General features: G+C 35.2%; 1 protein-coding gene across 1 annotated transcript in view; it reads right to left on the bottom strand.

The window, feature by feature from the left end:
- Positions 1-6,602, bottom strand: part of PTPN3 (protein tyrosine phosphatase non-receptor type 3) — a 294,046-nt gene extending 287,444 nt beyond the window's left edge. Inside the window, exon 1 of the mRNA XM_031969204.1 lies at positions 6,067-6,602. Within this exon, the coding sequence (XP_031825064.1) occupies positions 6,067-6,115 (49 nt within the window). The 5' untranslated portion in view covers positions 6,116-6,602. The remainder of the gene's footprint in view (positions 1-6,066) is intronic.
- Between the last annotated feature and the right edge of the window lie 11,501 nt (positions 6,603-18,103).

The following is an 18,103-nucleotide window of genomic DNA, read 5'->3' as shown; positions in this document are numbered from 1 at the left end:
GAGAAACCTGTATGAGCCCCTTCTCAGAATAATATTTTTAAATGCACAAAATGTAATACTTAAGATTACAGAGGAAACCAATTGTATTGAGATATAGTTATCAAAATGTTAGTGTTGAATCATTTTACAGATTAGAAAACTGAGGCAAACATTGACTTGCCCTGTTAATAAATATCAGAGGGTAGAGTTGAACTCCAGGAAGATGAGTCTTCTTGACTCCACTGGGCCATCCAGCTGCCCAGGTATCAAAAAAAAAAAAAATGTTCACTGACTTCCCCGACAAAAATCCCTGATCTAGAGTCAAGCAGAACAACTTGCTTCATTCTTACAAATAAAAGTTCTTTCAAACACTTTAAGACAATTATCAAGTTTCTCTCTTATTTCCCCTCATCTTTACTTTTCCAGGCTATTCGTTCCCAGTTCCTTGAACAGATTCTTACACCGCATTCAGCATTTGCTAAAATGCTACATTTTTAGCATCTTAATCAATCTTAATTGAATGACAAAATAAACCTATTTGTTTTAAATCAGAGGTATCAGTTTATTTTAGCTTTTCTTACATAGATTTTTCTTCAGAATAGGTTCTCTAGCAAAGTATTCATTCAAAAACAACTTTCAATGAATTTAGTGCTGGGTAGATTAACTTGTACTTTAAAAAAGTGATTTAAGAGCTGGTAAGAAAATGCATGAATGTGAGCTTTTTAAAACAGTGCTTTTCATCCAGCATATGCTTACCAAACATTTGTACTGAAATGAAGGAAAATCTTCAGTGAAACCAAGTTTCAGCTTAAATACTTGGTTCTAACTAAGCAAAAGTCTTAGAAATGAGGTTTCTTTGGAGATATCATTGAAATCACTTAATATAGATCTGAGCAAACTCAAAGAGAGAGAGCTTCATCAGAATCTCTGCCTCCTGGAATATATCTCCTTAATTTTGTTTCTTGGTGAAAGACATAGAACTAATGACCTTAAAACCTAGACAGGGTCGGGCAGGGGAAAAGCCTGCCAACTTATTTTTCAACAAGCATTTATTTAGCAGAACAAAAGGGAAAACCAAAAGGGGGGGAAAACAGAAGGAAAAAAAGTAAACATAACATATGTTGATTTACATTCAGTCTCCATAGTTCTCTCTCTGGATGTGGAAGGTGTTATCCATCCAAAGTTTATTGGGATTGCCTTAAATCACTGAACCGCTGAGAAGAACCAAGTCTGTTATAGCTGATCATACAATTTTGCTGTTGCTATATACAATGTTTTCCTGGTTCTGCTTGTTTCTCTCAGCATCAGTTTATGTATATTTTTCCAGTCACTAGGCTAAATTTTGGAGACATTTTTGTTGTTGAGTTATTTTTTCAGTTGTTTCTGACTCATTGTGGCCCTTTTTGGGTTTTTTTGGTAAAGATAATGGAATGGTTGATCATTTTCTTCTTTAGTTCATTTTATAGATGAGGAAACTGAGGCAAACAGAGTTAAGTGACATGCTTAGGATCACATAGCTAGAAAGTTTCTGAAACTGGATTTGAATTCAGAAAGAGGAGTCTCCCTGATCTCAAGTTCAGTACTCTATCTACTGAGCCATTTAGCTAAAGAAAGACTTGCCCACCTCTCTACCCCCCAGCTTCCAGCTCTCATAAACTTATGGATTAATGGAAGATTCATGCAAACAATTGCATCCCAACAAGCTACAGACAAGATAAATTAAACAGGAGTCACTGGCATTAAAGGGAATATGGAAAAGGCTTCTTTTAGCTGCTCAGCTTTCTTCTTCCCTCATCAGTTGCATCTACTAGGAATAAATAGGAAGCTCATCTTACTTTTGAGGCAGCATTAATGGTGACAATAACTACCTCTCTTTTCTCTCTCTACTTGTGTAAAACTAGCACAATTCCTAGGCTATAAAATCATTGCACCTTTAATCTCACTCTTTTGTAATGCCTTTCCTAAATTAAGTATGTAGTTGGAGATATATATATCAACTTTTTGGGTCATAGTGGTAACAACATCATCTCTGGCAATTTCCTTAAGCTAGAGGTGAATATCCACTACTTAAGTATTCTTGCATTATAATAGATGTGTTTTCCATTTTTAACTTATGTGGCATGCCCAATATGAGTCCTCTGAGGTTCTCTAGGGTCAGTCATTGTTTCTTTTTACACATGAGTGGCCAACACCTGCCACTCTTATAGCATAAGCCAGCCAGAGTTCAGATTTCTCCTAAGGCAACAGTATGTTCTGAGGACAAATAGACTGTTATTATAGGTCAGAGGTTATAAATTTCTTTTGTGTTGTAGACCCTGTAAGTCTTATGAAACCCATGGACCTTTCCCCAATAATATTTTAATTGTATAAAATAAAATGTATAGGTTATAAAGGAAATAAATTATTGTTGTAAGTTGTTTTTTAGTAATGTTCAGCCCTTTGTGATTCCATTTGGGGTTGGGTTGGCAAAGATTTTGGAAAAATTTGGAATCATATTTAGAATAATAATTGAAAGAATTTGCCATTTTCTTCTCCAACTCATTTTACAGATGAAGAAACTAAGGCAAAAAGGGTCAAGTGACTTACACAGCTAGTAAGTATGTAAAGCCAGATTTAAATTCAGAAAGATGAGACTCCTTGATTCCAGGTCTGACCTTAATCCACTGAACCACCTACTTGCTCTTAAATCAATTATATTGAAATGCAATTTTCAAAATAAATGAAAAAATAAAAAAATTCAGAAACTCAGGAACAAGAAGCTTTGCTGTGGAGAATCCAGTAATTGTATAGTTAGTTGTAGTATTTGATTGAGACTACCCAATGGACCTGTCCATAGTTCTGATTACCTGGCCACATTCTGAGACAGTTATATGGTGCAGGGGATAGAATATTGTACATGGAGTCAGGAAGACCTGAGTTCAAATGTGCCATAAGACCCTTATGAGTTGTAAGTGATTCACTTAACTTCTGTTGCCCCTTTACTTGTCTATAAAATGGAAATAATAATAATAGCACCTCTTAGGGTTGTTGTGGAGATAGCATGGGATAATTGTGAAGCTCTCAGCAAATCTTTGTTCTTTTTCTAATTGTTGTATCATATTTAGTATAGTTTTTTCCTTGGGGTTTTTTTTTTTTTTTTTTTTTTTTTTTGATAATCTAAGCACTTTACATAGTGTCTGGCATATAGAAATCAATAAGTGCTTGTTGATTGATTAATTCTTTCTCCAAGAGAGGGCAGTCTCTGTATTTGATGAAAGGAATTGTGGTCATTTTACATGTATTCCCCCTTTCTTACTATCTCTCTAGGAAATTTGGAAGGCTTTTTACTGCCTCAGAAAAATAACAGGAGAACATTTGCATTGTCTTCCCTTCTTAAAATGGATTCTTTACACATATTCTTGAAACTTTTAGAAGACAGTCCACTGGGTAAATAAACAAAAAACCTTCCATTTTGTAAATACTGGATCTCACTGTTACTAATTAATATTGAGCTGCAAATTCAACAAATTTCTGGCATCTGTAACCTTCTTGGTCAAACAAAACAAAAAACAAAACAAAACAAAACCTTAACAACAAAAACCCAACTTCCAAGTTAGCATTTGTGTACCCAACATTTATGCCAAATATTAAAATAATAGGTCCTTCAGGATTCAGCTACAATTTTCCTTTCCATCAATTTCCAAAGATATCACAGCATCACAGTCATACCACTCCTTTTTTGGGGGGATATTTAGTTAAGCATTTACATGTAGTCATTCAGAAGGTAATTCTGTCTTCTCAGCATAAGTGTCAACTAAATATGAAGAGAATTACATGAGGAGTGCTAATAAACATTTAACAACTGGGGGGGAGGGGGGAGGGGAGGAGAGAGGAATATGCCCTGGACATACTTTTAAGTTTAATTTACATTATTAACATTTTCCCCATTACTCTTAATCTAGACAATTAACAAAAGAAAAAAAATCAAGTCATGGTTAGCAGAATTTGCTCATTTCAGAGGTATAAATGATCAAATTGAAAATTTAACAGACAGCTCTCCTGAACAGGTAAGAGCCAGCTCATCTGCTTGTAGCCCTTATTTTTAATGATTCTGAACAAAACTAACTCTCATGAATAGATAATTTTCAATCTCCCCATAGGTTTAATACTTTTCATAGTTTTTCCTCAAGTTCTTGCTAACTCCATTGCAATGAGCTCATTCAAATAGATTAGTTCCTCCAGTTTGAATTAGCTAATTCTTTCAACAGATAAATATTGAATTTGGAGTCATCTGCCTCAGTCATTTACTAGCAGTGTAATCACGGAAAAACACCTTATCTCTCAGCCTCAATTTCCTCATCTTTAAAATTAGAATAATAATAATATCTAAATTACATGGTCATTGTGAGAATCAAATGAAGAACTTTGTTAATATTAAAGCGCTATGTAAGAGCTAGCTATTATTATTATTATATCCATCAAATTCCCTATGAACTATCAAAAAGTGACTGATGTCCTGGAAACAGCTTCCAGAAAGCATCAAATTGGTTGAGCCCTACTTGTTTAGTGACTGAGGCCCTTTTAGTTTCTTTCTAATTATTTTACGTGTATTGAAAACTCTAAGAAGCAAGTGGGTGGGATTTTTTAAATCATCCTAGGCCTTTAGCAATCCTGGCTTGTAGCCAACTCCTTCACCTAAAGAGGCAGGGTCTGAGATGTTCTCTGGGAGGGAAGTCCAGTTCTCTAAATCCTCCAGCATGCCTTGCCTCAGGGAATACCATTTTTGGAAGGGGGAAGAGAAGGAGAGGAGAAAATAGAGCACCACTGACTTCTGGGAATGTAAGAGCAGAGACACTCCCAGTCCTTGCTCTCCATAAGCTATGTGCAAATTGTCAATACATCTGTTCTTTCTCAAAATACTTATCCATGCAAAAGAAGGGGCCCAGAAGAATTTAAAAGATTTTAAAAATAATTTATTAAAAGCTTAAGTGCCCTAAAGGTAAAAAGCTTATTAAATGGATCAAATACCAAAATGTATTTTTTAACAAAATCATTTTAGAAGATGACAAGGGGAAAAAAAGGAAAGAAAAAAAAAGTGACAAATTTTCAATTTGTCTTTCTCATCTTTCTCCTACGCTTCATACCACTCCACCTTCATGCACCCTCCCCCCCCCCACACTACAAAAGAAATTGGGTAGACGTCATGAACATGATTGGCCTTGATTTTTATTTTTCATAACACCTGATTCATGCACTATGAGTACATTTCCCATGAAAATATTCTCTTCTGGTTGTCAAAACAAACCAGTGAAACCTATGTTTCTCTCTCTCTCTCTCTCTCTCTCTCTCTCTCTCTCTCTCGATATCGATCTCAACTTTTTCTTTTTCTCTCTTTGTATGGTCTGCTATTCATCAATTTGACATTTTACCATCACCTTTTTTTGGTTTGTTTCTCTCAAGCTATCTTGACTTGTTTCACAAAATTGGTGATGTTGACCTAATTTCCCAAACCAGAGAAAGAGCACCAAATGTGAGTTGAAACACTAGCTGTACAAAAGGAGACAGTTAAAATCTTTGATGTTTGTTATTCTTTTTTCTACCTCATAAAATTATTTATTTCCACTGAAGCTCAGTAATAGATAACCCTTTTAATCATAGATTATATTCCTTTCTACTCACACTTGCTCTTTGTTTTTAGAAAAAGACAAATGGGCATTTATAGACATCTATCTATGAAAATCACATTGACTTGATCATAAATGTTCTTGCTTGCTTTTCTATCTATCAAACTTATCTTGAACTCAAACTTAAGAAATGAGAAAATAAAATCATTGGTATTATTTCCATTGTTAATCAGAACACTCAGTGTTTGTGAAGATACATTGGAAATTCTACATTCATTGCCTGTGATTTAGAAGTAGGTTCTTTAAACTACAAAAACCTTTCTAATCATTAAGACTTTCATAAAACCAAAAAGCCAAACAAATGTTAACATTTCCCCTCCTTGTGTGCCCATTCAGCGACTGTTTGATACCTTATAATCTAGACAATTAAAATCTGTCACTTTATTTATTTAAACGGTTTCACAAAAACTGATCAGCAACTTACAGTTTTCTGGAGGATAACTGCATGCTAGTAACAGCTCCTGTTCCACCATGGTGCCTTCGGAGGGTAGAAGAATATTGTAATCCTTCAAAGGGCACCCCCTGAAAACCAATCTGAAAAAGTTAAGGTCTCTCTCCTAAACCTCTGAACTTGCCTCAGATATCTTGCCTCCATCAGCTTCCAAATTATAATGTAATATTATTTTCCTCCAGGGAAACCTGTGAAACAGGTCTGTGAGTGGCATTTAATGTGTCAGAGATTTAATTGATTCCTTCCAATGAACAGCCACCCTTTAATGACAGCATTGCCCAGGACAATTTTTAAAAGAGTAGTTACACAACGCGTAATTTGTTGTTATAGAGCGAGAAGCCCAGAGGATTTCACAATTGGAAGGAATATTTTTCAAGTCCATGCAAATTTCTTTCTGATGAAGAGTTTTCTCCTGATGAGAATGCAATGCCCTTCACTCTGAAAACAGTTAGAACTGAAATCATAATAAGGCTAACCTCTTCACTGTGTCCTATCAGTCTTTCACCTCTCAGTTAACAGGCCTATTATTGTGGCTCAGAAGAGAATTAATTTGTTACAGTTCTTTAGTCCTTGAAACAATTTCCTTTCCTCACTGTACTAAATACTGGGGTTGATCAGGAAGCAAAAAAAAAAGAAAAGAAAAGAAAAATCAGCCAGAAGTGGATTTTTAGGATCCCTATAGCATTTCTGAATCTTCCAAAGGGAAATTCCACACCAGAAAGAAGCCCCCAACCAAAAAAATGGATGCATTAACTGGCAGACCAATCCAAGAATGATACTGAAGCGCTGTGTGCAGTAATCAATGGCCAGCAGCCAAAACCATAGTCAAGTTATTGCAGCAAGCTAGTGCTTGCAGCATGTGGCAACAGGAGATCAAGGGGAGTGAGGGGGGAGCTATATAAAAATGTCTAATCCAAGGGAACAGGCAGAAGAGGAAACTTAAGTACAAGCTAAATTAAGGGAGGCAGGATATGCAGAGAAGCAGACAGTACCAGATAGGGGCAGGCCAATGAAAAAATCAGGTCACAGAAGCCAGGAATTGAAACCATAAAAAGTACGTGAAACTTCAGTCACGATGGAAACAAACTATGCAGACCCTCCACTATCTCTTCGTTTATGTAGGGAACATGTCTAACTTTGCATTTCAATAGAGAAAACAATAGGAAAACAGAGACCTGACACCTGTATAATGCTGCTTGAAAAGATGGATAGCAATTATACCTTTTCTTTAAGAATTGAATCAAATCATCTATCTGCACCTCAGATTCCAATCTAGTCAACAAATATTTACTAAGTGCTTACTGTCTGCAAGATATTGTCCTTGATACAGTGGTCACAATTTTTTTTTTTTTTTTTTTTTTTTTTTAGTGCTGTCTCTGATCAGCAGCTTGCTGACAAATTCAGGGATTTGTCATGTAAACAAATTAGTATGATAGTAATTCTGCTTAACATGGTGATTTAATAGGCTTCCCAAAAGATCTAAAAAGAGCAGCAGATCTATATTCCTAAGGTGAAATTAGACTGAAAAGTAGATAGGGTACCAAGCCTGATGTCATGAAGACTCATCCTTGGGTTTCAAATCTACCTGTATGATTCTGGAAAAGTTACATAATCCTGTTTGCCTCAGTTTACTTAGGTAAAATGAACTGGACAAGGAAAAGACAAATCAATCCAGTCTCTTTGTCAAGAAAACCCCAAATGGGGTCATGAAGAGTTGGACACAACTTAAATATATCAACAACAAAATGATCCCGTTTACTTCACAATTATGATCGTCAGTTTTGTATTTCTTTCCATCGTATTCTTTTATGCCTTTTCTTCTTTCTCTTTCCCCATTTTACAAAGAACAAGGGTTATAATTGGAGCAATGTTTCCACTCCCTTGTTTTTTATTTCCTTCTCCTTCCCCTGACACTTATCACTAGTTTCTATCCTTTCTTTCTTTTTTAGGTTTTCCTTTACAATTCTCATCTGAAGTTGAACTTTGTATTGAGTATAATTACTTTTCCCCTGACTTTGCCCTCTCTTTCATAACCCTCTCTGTCCTTTCTCTGTCCCTGGCTGTTTCTTTATTGAGGTGAAAGTACCCATCAAATTCTTTGTATACATGCATTTACCCTTAATTTTTTCTGGTTCAGAAAACAGTGAGGTTCAGAAGGAGTGTCCTCTCTTTTTTTCTATACTCTTCTCACTCCTCCCCCATTCTCTTCTTTTTCATTTCTTTCCTAGTGTATTCTTTTCTCTTCCTTTTAATTTCATATCTTAAAATCATCAAAACATAACAAAAGCCTCCTATTTATCTTATTAATTGTTTCTCTGATCCTTGAGGGGGACCTAGGTGGAGTAGTAGAGAGAGCATGGACCTAGTTTTACACGTGGTCTCAGATATTATGGAGCTGTGCGACCCTGAGCAAATCACTTAACCCTATTTGCTTCAGTTTCCTCATCTGTTAAATGAGCTAAAAAAGGAAATAACAAAACCATTCCAGTCTCTTTGCCAAGAAAATTCTAAATAGGACCATGAAAATTTGGACATGAGTGAACAAAAATAACTGACTCTTAAAGATAGTAGGATTCTGAAGGGACACTTATGATTGGATCAGGGTAGCAATTCCTCGTTTAATATATAAGGCATAAGGTACAAGGCACATGTGAAGAATTCATAGTGGGGTTCTCTTTGCCAAAAGTTACCTTTATTTATGGAAAGAGGTTACAGACAAGATGAAGAGATGAAATAGACAGCAGGAATGGTAAGTATGAAATAGATTTGGGAGAGCATATGATTAGCAAGGAAAGAATTTTTAAAAAATTAACAGTGGAAAGTTCCACACACACAAGTTCCTTAATGGACACAATTAACCAAAAGAAAGGGAATATACCATGAGATGGAAATATGCCATTGATTGGCAGGCTAAATTCAATAGAGGGATTTAGCAGACTAACCCAAAAATGAGTTATCAAAGGCAAAGGATTACACCATTGACTTGCAGGCTAAACCAAAAAAGGATTTAATGGGTATTTAATGAGTTTTTTGATTGGATACAAAGGTGGGGCCTCCAAAGACCTGAGGTGGTGGTTCTGTAGGGTTGAGCTGATACTATCAATGCCCTTTTTGTGTTTTCCTCAGGGAATATTATAATCTTATCAGTATTTGAGGCTTTCTCTGCCAATACCCATCCAGCCACCTAGGATTTCATCATTTGTGTCTTCTCTCCCTAACAGAGATATAATAAAATATAAGTACTTCATAATTTTATATTCCTTTCCATTTGCTCAAATATGATTTACTTTTCTAAGTTTCTCTTGACTATTGTGCTTCTTTTTTAAAGCTTCTACTCCGCTCTGGTCTTTTCATCAGGAATATAGGAGAATGTGCTATTCTATTAAGTTCTAATTTTTTTTCTCCATGTAGGATTATATTCCATTTGGGGGACAAGTTATTCTTGGTTATAATCCTTTGTCTTCTGTCTTATGAAAAATCATAGTCCAAGACTTCCTCTTCTCTGTAGAAGTAGTGGCCATGTTTTGAATGATTTTGACTGTGGATTCTTGATACTTTGTTTTTGGCTATTTGTAGTCTTTTAATGTCAACTTGGAACTTCTAGATCAGGACTTTTTAAACTTTTTCCACTTGCAACCCAAGTTGCACCCAAGAATTTCACCCAAGAAATTTTTATGTGACCCTGAGTATATAGGTAAATACAATAGTATACGTATCAAACATTTACTGATAATAAGCCATAATTCTCAACCCCAACATTCAGGTATGTCACCCCACATGGAGTTATAGCCCACAGTTTAAAAAGCTTTGCTCTTGATGTTGTCTATGACATTTCAAGGAATTTTTATTTTAGTTTCTTTCAAGTGAATTCTTCGTTTTTCACTAGGTACAGAAAGTTGTGTTTGTACAAAATGACCCATGTCTGTAGAGAGCTGAAATTCTGAATCAGACAAGAGAGCAGTTAAGGCTACTATTTGATATGAGACAATCACTTTATTAGCATATATTTAGATGATGGCTTTCCTCACAATTGGTGCTTGCTGAATGTTTGGTAGTAAGATAATCATAGACAAGGATTGGAGGGTGGAGGGAGAGAAGTGAGAGGCATTTGGCAGCAGGACAAGGAGGAGAGAGGCTGGAGACTCCAGAATCCAGAATCCAGGATACATCTTTGGCAAGCTGCGAGTGGCAGCTTGCCTGCCTCCTTTACTTCTCCCACTAAACACCAAGGACTTTGATTTATCCTGACTCTGGCTGTTCCTGAGGCCTCCAGGCAGTTAGCCCATACGCTACACATTTCTACTTTTTAAAAAAGATTTTTAAAAGACTGGAAACTGATGGAATGCCCATCAAATGGGAAATGGTTGAATAAGTTATGGTATAGGAATGTTATGGAATGTGTGTGTGTGTGTATATATATATATATATATATATATATATACTCTAAAATGTAAATAAAAACACTTTAAAGAAATAAATGCTATGAAATCACAATAGCCAAACTTATCTTCAGAGAAGAGATGAGAAAAAGTAACTCCTTCTTTTTGATGGAACAGTTGGATAATTATGAGGGTGGAATGTCACACAACTTGTCAGAAGCAGGTTGTTTTTTGATGGGTTTTGCTAAATTGCTATTTTTTTATTGTTGTTGTTTTGGGCTGACATGATGGTGGGATCAGGGAGGGGAAGAATGAATTTGGAAATGAATTTGATGTAAAAAATAAAAGGCTTAGTAAGATTCTAAATTTTTTTTTAAAGGCTATGAAATAGCAGTGCTTCAAGGCTTGAAAATTCTACCCTCCTGTATTTGAAAGTTAGGACCATCCTTTGGAAGTTTCCTTGTCCCACCAGTAACTTAATATTTAAAGCATATCACAATCTGGCCATCACCCACATTTCCAGTCTTGTTTCATTTTATTCCCCTTTATATATTCTTCATGTTAATCAAGCTTGACTTCTTACTGTTCTGCATACATGGCATTGTAAGTCCTTCCTTTATGTTTTTGCACAAGTAGTCCACATGTCTGGAATGCAACCAACATCCCCTCCCCACTTGTTTATTATAGCTTATTTCACCAAAAAGGAGGTAAGTTTCTTGGGGGCAAGGAGTATTTAATTTTTGTCTTTGTAATGCCAGAGCCTATTATAATAACTAGCACTGAATAGACTTGTTGATGGATTAATTGAAGGATTTGAATCCCTAGCTTCTTGCAAGGCTTTAGCTCATATGCCACCTCCTACATGAGACGTTTTCCTGTACTCTATCTTCTGAAATTTTTCATATGCTTTGTAGATATTTATTTATGTACATGATATATCTCTCTACATCTTAAATTGGGCATCTGTGAATCATATTTAGACAACCCATATGGACACATGGCTAACCTACATGGGCATATATGCTACCAACATCGCAGAGGATGGCCTATCAGACTATGAACTTCTAAGGAAAAGGAATTCTTTTTAAAAAATTTAATATTTTATTTTCCCCCAAATATATGTAAAAATAATTTTTAAAATTTGCTTTGAGTTCCAAATTCTTTTCTTCCCTCTCTCCACCTGCTTCATCAAGAAGGCAAGTAATTTTATATGTATTATACATGTGCAATTATGCACTTCACCATGTTGTAAAAGAAATTAGATAAAAAACCCAAGAAAAATGAAAAAAGTTAAGAAAAAATATACTTTAATCTGGATTCTGACTCCATCAGTTCTTTCTCTAGTGATGAACAACATTTTTCATCATGAGTCTTTTGAAATTGTCTTAGGTTATTGTATTGCCAAGAATAAGTCATTCACAGTTAATTATCATACATTATTGCTATCACAGTGAACAATGTTCTCTCAGTTCAGTTCATTCAACTTTGCATCAGTTCATGTAAGTCTTTCCAGGTTTTTCTGAAAGCATCCTGATCATCATTCTCTATAGCATAATAGTATTCCATCACAATCATATACTACAACTTAACTATTTCCCCAACTGATGGATATTCCCTTAATTTCCAGTTCTTTTTCACCATTAAAGAAGTTGCTGTGAATATTTTTGTACATGTAGGTCCTTTTCCTTTTTGTTTTTTATCTTTTTGTGATACAGACCTAGTGTGGTATTGTTGTAAAGAGTAAGCATAGTTTATTCTCCATCAACAATGCATTAGTATAGTTGATGGACCTGGCCATCCTCAGCAATGAGATCAACCAAATCATTTCCAATGGAGCAGTAATGAACTGAACCAACTATGCCCAGAGAAAGAACTTTGGGAGATAACTAAAAACCATTACATTGAATTCCCAATCCCTATATTTATGCCCACTTGCATTTTTGATTTCCTTCACAAGCTAATTGTACAATATTTCAGAGTCTGATTCTTTTTATACAGCAAAATAATGTTTTGGTCATGTATACTTATTGTGTATCTAATTTATATTTTAATGTATTTAACATCTACTGGTCATCCTGCCATCTAGGGGAGGGGGTGGGGGATAAGAGGTGAAAAATTGGAACAAGAGGTTTGGCAATTGTTAACGCTGTAAAGTTATCCATGCATATAACCTGTAAATAAAAGGCTATTAAATAAAATAAAAAAAAAAAAAAAAAAAAACAATGCATTAGTATCTCAATTTTCCCACGTCCCCTTCAACATTTGTCATTTCCTTTTCTATCATGTTTGTTAATCTGACAAGAATGACATGGTGGGTCAAAATTTCTTGCGTTTTTCTATCAATAGTGATTTAGAGCATTTTTGTATGACTGTAGATAACTTTGATTACTTCATCTGAAAACTGATAGGGACGTTTTTTGCCTTTCTTTTTATCCCCAGAAATTAGCACTTATCTGTTAAATGGGAATAATAATGGCACCTATTCTTTCAGGGTTGTTGCAACTATTCAAATAACATTTTTAACATGCTTTATAAATCTTAAAGTACTATATAAATGCTACTTATTACTATCCAACTGTTCACTTTGATAATATTGTTGTCATAATAGTAACATAGTGCCACATAGTGAGAGATTAATTAAATGCTTCTTAATTTACTAACTGACTTTCTGGCAGTGATGAGGGATAGCGTTGAAAATGAAGGTGATATAAAAATACAAGATATCAATAAAACATCTTTTTAAAAAAAAGAACCTGGCATATGCTCAAACAAACAGGGGAACATACAAAGAGTAGCACAAGACAATGACAAATAGCAATTTGTCTCATACAAACTCTTCCCCTGAAACAGGGCCCTTTTATGATGCTGACATCTTTGTTCAGTTAAGTTTCCCTCACTAAGAGGTCAGTTTGATTTCTTTTAAGTGCCTACTATGAGCTAGGTACCTGCTAAATACTGTAGATACAAAAAAGAACCAAAAGATAAATCCTGTCCTGAAACGCTCATGATTTAATGGAGGAGATAACTTGTGAGCAAATATAACTATAAACAGGATAAATAGGAGATAAATAACAAAAAGAAAGCTATGGAATTAAGAAGTATTGAGGAATGCTTCCTGTATGTGATGGGATTTTAGTCAGGGAGGTCAGTACAAAGTAAGCTTTAATTTCTCTAAATAAATCTATTTTTTCTCAAGAGTTATTTCCATTCAAAAATTATTAAAAATATATTCTATGTGCAAATCATGTGATGGAATTTTATTGTGCTGTAAGAAAAGAGCAAATAAATAATTTCCAGAAAACATGAAAAAATGTATAGGAACTGATTCAGAGTGGTGAACAAAACCCAAAAGAACAATATAAACTATGACATCAATATTATCAAAATGAACAACATAATATTTTGCTATATTTTTACAGTACTTTAAAATTTGAAAAGCACTTTATAAATACTATCTTTTTAGACTCTAATAACAACCGAGAGGTAGACTGAATTATTATTTCCATATTACAGATAAGAAAATTAAGGTTAAGTGACTGAGTCCATATCATACAACAAATAAAGAATTAAAGCTTGATTTACAGTCAGGCCTTCCTAATCCCAGATCAAGTGCTCCATTTTTGTGCTTTCTAGCTACCTGATTTTGAAGCTTTTCATAAGTTGATGATGAAAGGAGCAGAACCAGGGGTACAATTAACAATAAAAACTAGTTTCATTCTTGAATTTTCAACTTCCTCCTAAACACCTCTATTTACACATCCTCTTCTCACCTAAAATACAGTCTATTTTATATGGGGGATACAGCTGACATTCCACTTCTCTTTTATATTTTTCCCACTGATTATTATGATAGGAGCAAAACCTGTTTTGTGTAGACTGACCTGTTCCTTTAAGGAGCTATGGAAGTCATTTCCTTTCTTGCTTCTCTATGACATAAAAACAAACAAGCCTAGGAAGTGTTGAAGTCAGAAGCGTCATCATTACTTGCCCTTAGCAGAAGGTTTTTCCAGTGTTTGCTGTGTTGATTCTCCAGATGGATCTAAGTCGTGTTTGTTTGGTTTTTTTAAAACTTGTATCCTTTTAATGCACACTAATGGAAAAGCAAATGGCAAACCACTCAGTATCTTTGCCAAGAAAATCCCAAATGGAATCACACAGAGTTAGACATAACTTAAGTGACTGAACCACAAAAAGTAATAGAGAGTAAAGATTATCCTGGTATTTTTTTCATACTCGGTAAAGTTGGTTTTAGTTTTGTATTTGTTCCATGAATGATTATTATATTTTTAAAAAAATTAATGTGCTTGAAGCTTGCCCTTATATAATAATATTGCACACAATAGGCATCCAATAAATATCTGCTGAATAGAATTCAATTGAAATATCTTCCCCTCTGCTTGTCACACTGTTCCAGCTTCAGGGCTAGAGTTCAGAATAAGCTAATTCTAATTATCCAGATTTCAAACCTTGGAAAAATTTTCCTTTATCTTCTAACCAAATGCCTTTTCAAACCTTAAAAAACATTTTATAAATAGCATTTCTTAGACTGAACTTTCAAAGCTTTTGCTTTTGAAAAGTGAAAGGGTTTTGATTTTGGACATTGTCATATTTTCAGGATTTTGTTTTATTTTTTTTTAAACAAAGCTATATAAAGTTTGGGGATTAACCAATGATTTTCTCTAAATTTAAAAGCAAAAAAAAATTCTGTTTATGCTATACTATAGTCTATTAAATGTGCAATAATATTGTGACTAAAATAATCAATGTATATACTTTAATTTAAAAATGCTTTATTGCTAAAAAGTGCTAATCATCATCTGAACCTTCAGTGAGTTGTAATCTTTTTGGCTATGGACAATCTTGTCTCATTGTTGATAGCTGCTGATTGATCAGGGTGCTGTTTGCTGAAGATTGGGATGACAGTTTAAAATAAGACAACAATGAAATTTAACACATTGATTGACTCTTCCTTTCATTTGAAAACTTCAGGACCATTGTAAAGTTATTAATTGGCCTGATTTCAATATCATTGTGTCTCAGGGAATAGGTAGGCTCAAGGAGAGGACAGGAGTGAGTTGGTCAAGCAATCAGAACATATACAACATTTATTAATTAAATTTGTGATCTTATAGGTATGCTGTCATAACACATCAGAATAATTACAATAGCAACATCAAAGATCACTGGTCATAGATTATCATAACAGATATAATATGAATTAGTTTGAAATATTGCAAGCCAAATATGATAGATACAAAAATATAATGTGAGAACACGCTGTTGGAAAAATGGCACTAATAGATTTGTTTGACCCAGGGTTGCCACAAGCCTTCAATTTGTTTAAAAAAAAAAAAAAAGCAATATCTGTCAAGTACAATAAATAAAACAAGTGCTAAGAGAGTCAAGACAGAAAGAGATCCTTGTGAGCTGAAGTAGTTCAGAAAGCCTTCATGGAAGAGGAGGAATGTAAACTGGATGTTGTATTACTTGAATGGAATGAGAAGAAGAAATCTATGATAAACTAGCTGTAACCTGTGGTAGGGATTGCATATTTTTTCATTTCTTGTGAGATAGGAAGATTGACACATAAAAAGGATTGCCTAAAACTTTTTAAAATATGAGAAATATTGATAGGGATTATACCTATGATTCATTGATAAAGGAAACTCCCAAGTGAGGATAATCCATTGTAGTGTTCTCTTCTCTCAAATGCAATGTTCTCTGGGAGCAGATTTCTTGCGGAGCTTCTGGAGGCAGTTTCAATTCAGAGTAATAATCACCTCAGACGCAGCCAGCTGTTAAAGTCTAGATCCTTTATTGTCTCCTTCAAAATAGCCTGGTTAGTTTTCTTAGAGGCCTATCTCTCTTCTTGGTTCTGAGAACTCTTGTCACTTGTCTTTTGTCTCTTCCAGCTTCAGTCTCTAGCTCTCTCTGAATCCAAAATCTCCAGCCAGCACAAAGGTGGAATATGGGATGAATCTTGACTCCTCCTCCGAGAGTGCGATTGTGGGTTTCTGATTTGTGAATCTCCTGAAGTGAATCCTGACTCATGAATCTCTAGGGGTCTTGTCCTTTAGTGGGCCCCTCCTTATATGCTCTCTTAAAGGTGTGAGCTCTAAAGGTGTGAAAGGTGCAACCTCTCTTAAAGGTGTGAACTCTAATGTATGAACTCAGTACATAAGCATTGTCTCTATTAATTCCAGTGACTTAGCACCTTGTTTCAAGTTCTGGCCCATAACATCTCCTGCTTTCTTTTGATTTAGAATATAAGTGGTCATAACTTCCCTGACTTCTCAAGGAGGTGAGAACCCAAAAAAGAAAGTATCCTGCCTTCCCCTGACTGCTCAAAAAAGGAGTGAAAACACCATAAAAAAGAGATGGTCATGCCCTCCTTGACATCTCAGGAAGGGAGATGAATGATTCTTACAAGGAAGATGTTATAATTCTTACAAGGTGCTAAGTCACTGGAATTGATAGGCACTCCAGGAGATTCACAAGTCAGGATTCAGTCCAGGAGATTCACAAGTCAGAAGGACAAGCCCAGTAGAGGAAAAGCCCACTAGAGGAGGAGCCCATTCTCAGAGGCAAGACAGATTCATTCCATTCTTCCACCTTTGTGCTGGCTGGAAGCTGAAGCTGGCAGAGTTAAAGGACTAGCAGCAAGAGTCTCTCTAAGAAAGCTAACCAGGCTATTTTGGAAGAGACAATAAAGGACTGGACTTTAACTCCTGGCTGCATTTGGGGTGATATTCACCCAGAACTGAAACTAAGGCTGCTCCCAGAAGCTCCCCAAGAAGCCTGCTCCCATAGAATGATTATATTTTAGAGAAGGGAACATTACATTTTGGCACCTGAACATGGGACAGACACGATCCTGATCTCAGTGGAAAAGCTTCTGATCCTGATTTCAGTGGAAAAGTCTCCTCGACTCATAAATTAGGGTAAGTATAAAAATAAACAAGGAAACTTTGTTAAAGGGCTAAAATAGTATTTCAGCCAAAATGGGACAGATGTTTAGAAAACAGCCTTCTGTTTCTCTTCAAGGAAAATGTGTAGAGAGCATTGTCAGGGTTATGAAAAGCCAAGGTTTGATTATAATTTGGGAGCAGATCACTGAACTTTTAGAAATTGTATAGTACACAGCTCCTTGGTTCTCTATAGAAAAAGAATTGGATCTAGATGAGTGGAAATTAGTAGGAGAGCAATTATGTCAATTCTACAATTTAAAATGGACGTGACTCAATTTCCAAAGATACACTTAATACATATAATTTAATACAACTGGCTTTGGAAATTATATAAGTTGTGGAATAAGGAAAAACAAGAAGGAGCAGGAGGGGGAGGTGCCAATTAAACTAGGTGAAAAGGATGAAGAATCAGATAAGAATTCACACCAGGAGAAATTAGATCATTCCCAGTCCCCTGACCCACTTCCCTCAATTAACCCTTCATGGGTGGAGGGAGAAGGAGGAGAGGGAGAGGCAGTAATGCAGCCAGCTCCTCCTATGAAGCAACCTATGACAAGATTAGAAAAGGCATTGGTTAAGGCAAAAAATGAAAGACAGGATGTATCTGATTTTATAAATGCATACCCTGTTATTGAAGAGATTGACTCTTCAGGTCAAAAAAGA

The sequence above is a fragment of the Sarcophilus harrisii genome, chromosome 1 (genome assembly GCF_902635505.1).
Source record: "Sarcophilus harrisii chromosome 1, mSarHar1.11, whole genome shotgun sequence".
In the NCBI taxonomy this organism is placed as follows: domain Eukaryota; kingdom Metazoa; phylum Chordata; class Mammalia; order Dasyuromorphia; family Dasyuridae; genus Sarcophilus; species Sarcophilus harrisii.
The sequence above is the reverse complement of the archived record's forward strand: the minus strand, read 5'-3'. Positions and strand labels throughout refer to the sequence as shown.